This window comes from Polyergus mexicanus, unplaced genomic scaffold (genome assembly GCF_030449975.1).
Source record: "Polyergus mexicanus isolate NDT 795.1 unplaced genomic scaffold, iyPolMexi1.0 SCAF_12, whole genome shotgun sequence".
NCBI lineage: Eukaryota > Metazoa > Arthropoda > Insecta > Hymenoptera > Formicidae > Polyergus > Polyergus mexicanus.
In genome coordinates, this window is record NW_027223332.1 from 9,362,013 (window position 1) to 9,373,326 (window position 11,314).

The following is an 11,314-nucleotide window of genomic DNA, read 5'->3' on the forward strand; positions in this document are numbered from 1 at the left end:
CGAGCATTATCGCGCGCAATCTAATGCCGCATCCGATACGTCGCTCGTTACGGCGTCGCGATAAAAATTCACTCTCCCGCAAATTTCTCCGTCGAGGCGCTTTTATGTGTGTACACTTACTCGGCTATTTACACCGCGGAGATTCGCCAATTTATCATTTGCTAATAGCGAATTCGATTGGATGGGATGATGGTAGCGTTACCATTGCTGAACGTCAAGAAAGTCAGCTCGACGCGCAAAATTTACTATAGTAAATTTTAGTACTTTAGAAAATACTAATCATAGCGAAACGTAAAGTTCCTTAGATAATGTATTGATTCGCGTTGAAGAAATAATATTTTTTAGCGCGTATACATTGACAATATGTGATATTTATCAATAAGTTTCTTATCGCGGGTCGTTTATACACGGGTCTGCTTTCATCTCTTTAATTTCTTAATTAAAATATATTTCTTTAGCGCCATTTAATTTATGTTGAAATCAGACTCTGCGCAGATGGAGAATGCAACCCGGCGCTTTATCGTAATAGTATTTCTTATCGCAGGATTATCGAATCTCGAAGAAGAGGTCGAGCGTGTCATCCATACGAACGGAATTAAACGAGAGTTAAAAAGCGCTCGTATGCTTTATGTGCGCAATATATTTTTTTAAGCAATACGTATTGCTATTTAAAAAATTTCATCGCATTCGGTATTCGGAGATAAAACATAGCGATTTTTAATACGAGTGAAATCGACCGTCTTAATTCAATTCGCGTGTGAAATTATTAGATGTTAGAGCCTCGAGAGTATTTACGTAAGAATGTTTCTATCGTTATACAATGTTCTTTCCTAGAGCAACGTGAATCTTTCGAGATTTTTAACACTTCTCGTTGAGCCTTTTTAATCTCGGTGACACGTGAAAATACTTATTACAAGCAAGCGCGAGAAAGACGAACGAATCGATCCTCTTTACGTGCGAATGCTACAAATGTCGTATATGTCAGAATAACGCCGCACAGAATATCACGGTCAGGGAATAACAGACGAGACTTGTTGCTGTCAGTGGCGTCAACGGGGGAACCGGTTCGAGAGGCTCAGGCCCAGAGACGAATAAACGTGCGATGGTATCGCTTTGTAACGCGAGGGTTTCGGCGACGACGTCGTTACCGGCGGCAACGGCATTGGTCTATTAATAATGATCGACCGGATATCGCGGTATCGAACCGTGGTAGATAGGTAGGTGTACGGAAGGTTGAACACTCGCTGACCTGTGATAATCCTTTGCCCATTAGTTCCCAACTGTACAGAGGCGGCGCGGTTTTAGAACGATCAACCGACAAGAAAGCCGGAGGGAGAGGGAGGGAAAAAAAGTGAGAGAGATAGGGGTGGCCTAGAGAATTGGATGAGGACGGGACGCGAGGGGAGAAGGGGACGAAACCCGAACCGGTTGCCCGCGAGTCCAAAAGGTACGATCGGCTCAGAACCGGCTCGAACACACGTGGCATTTTCGTACGATACACCGCCGTGTTGTGAACGCCATGCTGGATGTAAAGGCAGAATATATATATAATATATGCGTGACGTATATATAAATTATATCTACGTAGAGAACTTTACCGTCGAACGGCGACTATAATAAAACTGACTAATCAACAGTATCAACATCTTGGAAATGGGCAACCTACTGTGACTTGACAGTATTGGAGAAAAAGATGTTTTATATCTGAAGAAATAAATAATATTCCAATAATACGTCAGTTTTCAAATGTACATATAAATTTACAGTTTAAAAACTGCTAGTACTTTTGGGGGGGACATATATTTTTATAATTATTAAAATATAAAATGTGCGGCAATACGCGTCCTCAATTTGATTTGAAATCTTCTTTTTTGCATGATGATTTTTCGTATGTATGTGTATTATTTGTGTATTTTATGTCACGTGCCTCTCTTATTTATCGCAAAGATAGCCCGCATAATTTGCATGTATTGTATGTCACTGCCGTTTGCGTGTTCCAATATTGTTGGAGATACACAAAGGACCTGTGGGAGTTTCCTTGTATTGTTTAGGGTTAAGCCCGGTTTGATTCTACCCTACAGGATGCGCGCGTTCACGCGCGCTCTCTATTGATTCCATGACCCGAAGCAGCGAACCAATTTGTCGAAGGGAAAAGCACGCTAGTTTCTTACGTGGAACATCTCGCGGGGAAAAGACAAGATGTAAAGTAATAAGACTAAGGCGATAAAGATAAAGATAAAAAATTTTCTTCGAGTTTTATATTAAAATTTCATAAATATATAATAATTCTACGATTACAATAATGACTAGAAAAAGAAAATTATTCTTTCAATTCTTTTGAGTATCTCTCTCTCGTATATTATTTACAAAAAATATATTTAGATCTTCTATACAAAATGTTTAATTATTCCGAAAAATTTAGCGGATACATTTCATTATCTTAATAACATACATGGTCGATTCAAATATCTTTTATTCGTTTTCTCCTCATCTCAATATACAGAAATTTAATCTACAACGAGACAAAATCTATCTTTTAAAAAATACTTTTCCTTAAGATTCCATCTCCCCTTGTAATATACTATATGCTCTACATGCGAATTATTTAATAGGTCCCTTTACGCTTCGCGCGCGCTTTCACCAAGACTTTGTATAGATCGTCGCGAAAACGCAATACTGTGCTCGTATCCTTGAGATGGTATTTATTCGAGGCGCTATTAATAAGCGTATATTCGTATGCAGGCTCCACTGGAAATACATGTCGACCACTGCCGGTATATTTCCATTTCTAATTTTGATTTCTCTCTCTCTGTCTCTCTCTGTCTATTACGAAAACGTAAACGCAAATTACCATTTGGAAACCTAGATCCGAAAGTGCATGGCAAAGTGCATTTTAATAAAAGCGACGTATCGCAGATGCAAAGAGGAAATTTGGTCCAGCGAAATGAGAATTTAGATGTGCCGCACTGCTATCTTTAGCGGTCTCGATACTGCAAAAGCGAATATAGGTTACTGTCGTCGGAATAGACCCGTGGTCGAGACGGGCACATCATCCACTAACCCAGTAAAAATGGACTCGACTCTTATCATTAATACCCGTGACTTTCGAGCAAGCCCACTACCGTCAAGCGATATTGTATCGACAGCCAGATAATCCTCGATATAATCAACGCAAATGTCATTAATTTATTACGACAATTTGCCACAAGCGATGATTACGTAAGGATTCTAAAAAAAAAAGAGAGAGAGAGAGAGAGAGAGGCAAGCCACAAATTTGTCTCGACGAAAACACGGTGTGAGAGAGGGGAGAAGGAAGAGAAAGATAGAACGAGAGAGAGCGAGAACGCGCAAAGATGAGCCAAAGAACGAAAAGGAGCAAACATTCCACTCTTATAAACGCACGAGTATTCGACATTGCTTTCCCTGGTGAAAGTTTGGTTGAAAATTTCCTATATATAGAGGACCTATACGTCCGGATCGAGTCGATTTCGTCGAAAGATGCTCGGAAGGAGGCATCTGGCCACCTCGCCTCACCTGTACGACAGCTGCTGCTCGCTCTGGTTATCTTCGTGCTTACGTGGACTGCCAGCACGTGTGCCAGAACAAAAAATGTATTTACGGAATGGACGAAGAGAGGCACGCTGCTGCAAGTGTGGCACAGCCAAAAATTACGCGGGCTCGCGATGACGATTAATAAAAAGTATTCCAACATGTTATATAAATAATTCAAGAGAGAGAGAAAGCTTTTTCGAAAAATATATTATCTTTATAATATAAATTCCTCTTTTCTGATATCTTTTATATTATGCTCCCGTGGAAATTAAATTAAATTAAAATAAATTAATAAATTTTTCTTTGTATTCTTGCTCAACTTTTACATTTATCAAACATTCAGCTATCGCACGATTAATCGTCGAATTAATTACCGTAACTAATAACGAGTCGCCTTAAGAGGCACGATTATTATAATGATAACATAATTAAGTCCCGAATAAATATTAATTTCAAAAGAAGTTATTGTAATATATATACGTTTTCTTTTTGTCGCGATATTTCTCTCCTATTTATATCCCGCGATAAAAGATTCTTCGAGAAAGAGGAAGCCTAAGGGATAGCTATACGTAACCGCAACCTGTTTTCAAAAAGAGATCGAGTGTCCGTTTAGGAGAGGGTTGCCGATTTCTCCGGCGACTCGCAACGTTATTGCAGCCTTACGAGGAAAATCTCGCATTTATCGAGTTCGAGAGCAACCTGTAACATGGACTTGAAGCCGGCGTGCAGCAACGATACGTCGCGCACCTTTCCCGCACACCGGAAGTGCTGCCGTGCCGCGAAACTTCTAGAACTTTCGCAAGCACGCCGCTCATAAACGCGATTACTCGAATACTCGAGCCTCGAGTTACAAACGAGCGAGACGATCTAATCGATGCGGCGAATTATTCGTCGAGGACATGAAATCGCATCAATCGCGCCAAGCGAATTACACGATTCGTTTGACTTAAAAAACAAATCGCCGAAAGCGTACGAATTTTTCGATGCTAAACGAGTTGTAATCGTGGACGTCCCGGGTCCTGGGGCTAGAAGGGACGCGGCTAGAGAAGGGGAATATCGTCGAGACATCGAAACGGTGTCGCTACCTTCGTTGATGGAGCGAACTTTGCGCCGCGAATAATTGAATGGCCGCGTTTGCGCGGCATCTTGTTACCTTTATTTTACTCGCTTTCTCGATCGCGTTGGCGTGGATAGTAAATCGTAACACGTTTCCGCCGATGCTTTCGAACGTGATCTCTCTCTCTCTCTTATGTGTAGCGTACTTTGATTAGTAACATTGGCTCTATTCGCTGTCACCTATGATCACTATTCTCGTATCCTTCACTGTACACTGTAACCTCGCTTCGAAGATGTAACTACGATGTCCGTGTCACTTCCTGAAATTCGAAAAAATAATCAATATCCTTAGAAATATATTTTACTAATGAATTCTAAGATTGTCTTCGTGAAGCTTAGGGTCAGTATATCTAAAGCTAGCGCCAGACTATGCGCGCCTCGTAATTCACGATTCGTGATTCATAGAGATTCATTGGACATTCAGGAAGATTCCTTATTCGCCAGTGTAAACCTCTCACACTATAACGCGAGCGATATTTTTACAAATCGTGTTACACGCGATAGAATCGCATGATAACGGCTGTCAAGACGGAATAAGATATGAGAAACGGGAATAAATATATAACGGTTAAATTCGCAATGAACGTATCGATATATAGGAATTAGGAATTGACCGACATAACTTTAGTTGATTTATGGAAAAATGTTAACCCAATCTCAATAATAATCGTATTTACATTTTCACGAATAAAGAAATGTATCTTTATACGATATAAAAAACTATTAAAATTATTATACTAAATAAAAAACATCAGCGAGTGTACGCGTTATATTATTTCTTATTCATTTTCTTCTCGATTACATTCGACAAAATTATTATATCATAATACCAAAAACGTATCAAAAACATATACATACATACATACAATAACGTTGATAATAAAATCTGAATATAACGATATTATACAACGTGATAACGTGAAATATATATTTATTTCTTGTTTTTTTTTACACGTATCTCCAGTATTGGCATCGGGAAGGCTCGATTTCCTTTGTAGACGCGAGAAGTGAGACGCGAGCACGGCGCGCGCGCACGCGAGACAGCGACGCGACGGTCGCGCCATCTGTAAACGAGCGGGAAAGAAAAGCGTTTGAAGGCCGCCGGCCCGCCGGCCGGGCCGGAGTCGCTCGGGTCTCGGGCGAATCAGTGCGCGTTTCCCTCTGCCATTTGCGCGTCGGTACGCGGCAGCGGTGTTACCGGAATCTCCGACGTGTGCTTACCGGTGCGTAGAAGACGCGTAACCGTCGCGTCGGTTGAGAAGTGTGCTTTTTACGGGTTCGGTGCTATTCGTGCGTGGATTTCTCGCGATCAAATCGATCGATATGGCGGACACAGAGGCCAAGTGAGTATATACATGCGTCCCACCGGTGTATAAATACGCGGTATCGATTCGTCGACGAGGAAAAAAATCGCGCGTACGGCGTCGGTTTCCTTTGGCGCGCACGAGATCACGTTCTCGCTCGATTCGACGATCCTGCGTCCATTCGGTTTTTCTCTTTCCGGGATTATCATTGTCGCCGTCGTAATGATCATCGTCTCATTTTCTCGTCACCCTTGCTCGTTTGCTTTCGAATTATCGCGAAGATACTCGCGGGGCGCCGTTGCGAGAAAGGTTGGCGATCAGGAGGAGAGGAAGGGGCGACGTGCGGTTCGCGCGCGGGAGGAGGATCGAGCGTTGCCCCTCTCTCCTTCTCTCTACGATATTTTCACCGCGACGATATTCTCGGGCCGATTCGCGGTACGCCTAACGATCGTTGGAAAATTATCTGCCCTCGCCCTCGCCTCTGCCCGCGCGACGCGTGCTCTACTTGCGGCGATTTCATGGCGGCTTCATCGTCGTCCCCGCGCCGGATCCTCTCCCTCTCTCTTTCTACTCGGCGTTCCCCCTCGCGACCGCCCGCTCTCGCACGATCGAAGACGAGAGCGCATCGTCGCCGATCGGCGGCCTCGGTGAATTCCTTTTGTCTCTCGCGCTCGATCACTTCGCTCGTTTGTTTACGTCGTCTATATAGATGACATACGTGCACGCGCGCGCGCGCACACATATATATTCGTACAAACAAATCGTACGCGCGCAATACATGCCTGTTTCCGTATGAATTCTCGTCGGAGAGGACGAACAAATATATGAGAACGATCCCTCTCAGTCATGTCACGAGGAAACAATGTCTTTTTTTTTTCCACGCGACTTTCTCGTTCACTCACAACGTCGGGAGAAATCGTCATCGTATGGCCGCCGGTCCTTTCTCCGCCACGCGCATCGACCTGAAAGCGGTCGACGACGTATCGATTTGCGTCGATTAGACGTTCCCAAAGATAACGCGACGACGACGATAGGCGGTTATTTATCGCGCGATATTTCCCGCGGAATTTCTCCGCCGAGCCAAGTACATACACGATATAATCGACGAGGCCAAAAATTTTGATTTTGGTGAGAAAAACGCGCGAGAAAAAGAGAGAGAGAGAGAGAGAGAGAGAGAAGATTTGTATATTTATATCCATCTTTAATCAATGATATTTCCTGTTTCAATGCTGCTTTCAAGACGAATAATAGCGGTTAGGGATAACGGCATCCTTTACGTTTTTACGCACGCGTAAAGAGACCGATGTTGAAAGAGGGAATATATAAAGAGAACGCGTGTATATTGCACGTTATGTATTATATATGTACATACATATATAAGCACGATTCGTCACGCTGAAGCCTTCGGTGTGGATGTGGTGAATGTGCGATGGTAGTGGTAATGGTAGTAGTAGTAGTAGTAGTAGTAGATATAGTAATGGCGGTGGTTGTTTGACGAGCAGCGACGCGAAGGGAAAAGAAGAAGGGAGGATAATATTAACCTCGCTAGGTGTCGCCACAGTTGGCGGCGTCCTTATCTCTATTTCGTTGAGAGCCAGTGTCAGCCCACTGTCAAAGTTCTACAATTCACAGACGACTTTTGTGTTTATACTGTGGATAAACTTATCCAACATGCTATTAAAGACTTAAAAAAAATACAATCAACTTTACAATGGATTGGCTTGATAAGCTAAGCTTGACGTTGGCTCCGAAAAAATCCCAACTGTGTGTCTTTAGCAGACTTTCTTCTAGATTTAATTTACAACTGTCCATAACATTCCAAAATAACCTTAACAGTCGTATCGAAAAAGCCTGTGATAGCAAACCTATATGTAGCTATAACAAATCTATGAATCTCTTAAGATTCTTGAGAATTAATTGGTAGGGGTTTTAGTCCTGCCCTATTACTCAATATTTATGGAAGATTAATTAGATCTAGAATCGAATATGGAGCTTTCATCTAGAACAGTATACCACAATATTTATGGAATAAAATTGTACTTAACCAAAATCAGACAATAATATTGGCCATAGGATATAGGAGGACTATTATTAACGTGATGCTAAAAAAACGTACAAATTTCCATGAGAAGGTAGATTTAAATACTTTGGCTTAAATTACATTTCCAATATTTTTCATACATCTAATCACTTAGCCCTGTTTTAAAAAAGATGCAAAACTTTGTGGATAATCCAGTAAAAGTTAAGAAATTTCCTTCCTCTTTTAGAATGTTAAGTGTGAATAATTTGCCCATCTTCTGTTTTCCTCTGACATTCCAGTATCATATACTTCTGTGATATCTATTATTTTAGTCCCTCTTCTTTCAAAAAAACTTTCAATTGAAACAAGATACCAATCCTCACCACTGTTTAACTTACTATTTTCTCCATTCGATCCATAACCAGAAATTGCTGTTCGCAGACAGCTTTAAGATCAGATCCAGCTTTATATATATATATATAAATTTCGAACCAGCAACGCTTCTATATTCTCATGTGAAGCAGTCTATAATTTTTAAAATTTTTTTTTGCGACATGCTGTAGAACATGCTGCATTTACGTTATTGCTTATTGTTTCCAGGGAAACCAAAGTCACTACCCCTCAGAAGAAGGTAGTCGAGGAGAAAATAGTGGAAGAAGAAGTTATTGATGAAGACTCGAAAGCATCTGAAAATGGTGACACGAAAGAAACCAAAGAGAATGGTTCCAGCGAGGAGAAAGAGGTTGATGAGAAAGAAGCAGAATCTACGGAAAACGGAGACTCTACAGGTATGTATTATTAAAGGACATTGTTGTCGCATAACTAGACTTCAAAGAAAAGCACCTGTAGAAATTAATATATTTCTTTTTTTTTTTTATTTAATTTTAGATGCTCCTGCCGATAGCTGTTGCGTAAAGAGGAAATCAACGGCTGGGGCTGATGCAGAAGAAGATGCACAGGACGGCGCGAGTCCCGAGAAGAAATCGAGACTCGACGAGAAGTGTGTCGAAGCCGAGAATAACGGCGACGCGGAGGAGGCCACGGCCTAATATTCTCTTATGTTTATTATTGACAGACAGACCTAATCCATAGACGCAATTTTAACTATTGAGTGTGAAGCCAGGGCAGATCATCTGTGCATTTTCGAAAAAAGGATAGCGAGCATATAAGAGCAAAAAACAATACAGAAAAAAGAACATTCGACGTTTATTGCATTAAAGACTTTCTGTGTTCAGGATGCTTGTGTGTCTTTCACAGTATTTCTTATAATTGGCAATATCAAAACAAGTCCAACATTTATCAAAAAAATCATGGTTACACGTGATTAATGTAAAGCTTAAACAAACCGTGTTCTCTCTGTACTGGCATCCACTGCATACATATTATATATTCACTTAGTGTTAGAATCCTAAAATAAGGAAGTATACTGATAATATTTAGAAATAATATATTTCTAATTCATCAAGAGAGACAAACAATAGTGCAGTGTCTGGAAAATGGGTACATTGTGCAACACAATATTTCCACCTACTGCTAGTCCTCATTGTTTCCGACGCACAGACACATATTGTAGCTTATACATATAGACACACGCACCTTGGACTATACATTGGAGATAGAATACGGATATTTTTCTGCGAATCAAAATACATTCCCGAAAATAGATTATGACTTGTAATGTTACGACTGTTCGCCGATAAGAAACTGTTAAGAGAGCGTCATTTCTATAACTGACATTAAATGTGCATATTTAAATATTTTATTTATGTAAATTGTAACTTTTACAAGAAAAACTGGATAGTTTAGACTTTAGGTAAACTATCGTGTATTAAATTCTGCTAACATATATGTGTTTATGCAAAAATAATTTTTTTTCTTTTTTTCAAGAAATCACTTTCCAAAAGAGATCTATTACATGATTTCTGAAACCTGTGTGATCGTTTTTAAAAACTCTTTTTATTGTATAATTTTTCTTACGAGGCGTGCAGTATACACATAATTTGTCTTTTATTTTGGTTTTCGTACATTGTATTCTTAGCGTCATTAATGTCTTCTCGCCTGAAGATATCTGCTTTCGAGTCCAATAATAGCTAGACGTCGTAGTTATGTACAGAATAATATATACACAAATGCTTTACAATTAGTAAAAAATACACAATCGTACGTGTTAAATTAAATTTTATATTCTGTATAATTATTTTTATTATCAACTAGCGCAATTTTTTCATATCATTACATTTGTAGAAAAGAAAGATTTTAGTAATAACGTATTAAAACAATGCTTCCCTCTTTGTGCAACTATTTTTTAGAGAGATAAAATGTATAATATATTTTAATATTAAAATTGTTATATCTAATAATGCATACAATTTTTTGTAAGGCAATTGGGTATATATTTTGTAATATGTTTATATGTACATATTCATATCCATTTTGTGTGTATATATATATATATAAACATATCAATTATGTGAATATTTTTTTAACCAATAGTCATGATACACAAATAACTAGACGTGATGTGTCTAGCTTTTGTTGAACTCGAAAGCGGCTATCTTTAGGCGAGAAGGTATTAATGATGCCGAATGTATCTATGTATGTATAGAAATATTAATGAGTAAAAAATATTGGTTTGAATTTTGATAATGATATATTAGAAATTTATAGTCTGATAAAAATCGCAGTTGCCACAAAGTCGGAAAAATTATCACAATCTTGAAATTGATTAACTTAATTAAATTCAGATTTGCAAGTTATATCCAAAATTATTAGATAATTATCAGACAAGTTATCATTTCTTTTTAGTTGCGTTTGTATAATGTTATGTTAGTTTCAAAAGTTTCAATATTTTATTTATCGCAGAAGTATCTCAGTCAAATGACAATAGTTTGTATAATTTTCAACATTATTTTGTTTGTAATAAATATAATTGTCAATCAGTGGAGGTAATAACATGTATGTTTAAGATTTGAAATGATAAAATGTGTTCAACAGCTAATACAAATAAAAATGGTTCTCTATACTGTATAAAACATTATTTCCTCCTATACAGTGATAATATTGGCATAAGATTTTTCAAAAATATCATAATTAATGTTTATATATAAGACTATGTGTATCACTTTTCATTCGCACAATTTAGATACTTGCTGAAATTGTTATATATTTTGCAGACACACATAGGTTAAAAGAAATATTTTGAATAAAACGCATTTGTATGATATATGAGACAATAAAATATCACTCACGTGTATAGATATTAATTTTATATATAATTACGTGTGATCTCATTGTTAATGATATTCTTTAATAAAATTCGCGG

At 38.8% G+C, this 11,314-nt stretch overlaps 1 protein-coding gene across 2 annotated transcripts; it reads left to right on the plus strand.

Annotated features, from left to right (window-relative positions):
* Positions 1-5,784: 5,784 nt before the first annotated feature.
* Positions 5,785-11,017, plus strand: LOC138938410 (glutamic acid-rich protein). 2 transcript variants are annotated; one of them, XM_070305339.1, is made up of 3 exons: positions 5,785-6,011; positions 8,593-8,780; positions 8,881-11,015. In XM_070305339.1, exons 1-3 carry the CDS (start codon positions 5,992-5,994, stop codon positions 9,039-9,041), a joined length of 369 nt encoding a protein of 122 aa, XP_070161440.1. In that variant the 5' UTR covers positions 5,785-5,991; the 3' UTR covers positions 9,042-11,015. The 2 variants fall into 2 exon arrangements, with proteins under 2 accessions (XP_070161440.1, XP_070161441.1); XM_070305340.1 differs by lacking the exon at positions 5,785-6,011 and adding an exon at positions 7,931-8,104 and having other exon boundaries at positions 8,881-11,017.
* Positions 11,018-11,314: the final 297 nt, after the last annotated feature.

What these genes read in the sequence shown, in the direction of transcription:
- LOC138938410 (XM_070305339.1), top strand. Translation starts at nt 5,992, where the DNA reads ATGGCGGACACAGAGGCCAA. An exon ending in ATGGCGGACACAGAGGCCAA is followed by an intron (nt 6,012 to 8,592) that starts GTGAGTATATAC and finishes TATTGTTTCCAG; the next exon opens with GGAAACCAAAGTCACTACCC. An exon ending in GGAAAACGGAGACTCTACAG is followed by an intron (nt 8,781 to 8,880) that starts GTATGTATTATT and finishes ATTTAATTTTAG; the next exon opens with ATGCTCCTGCCGATAGCTGT.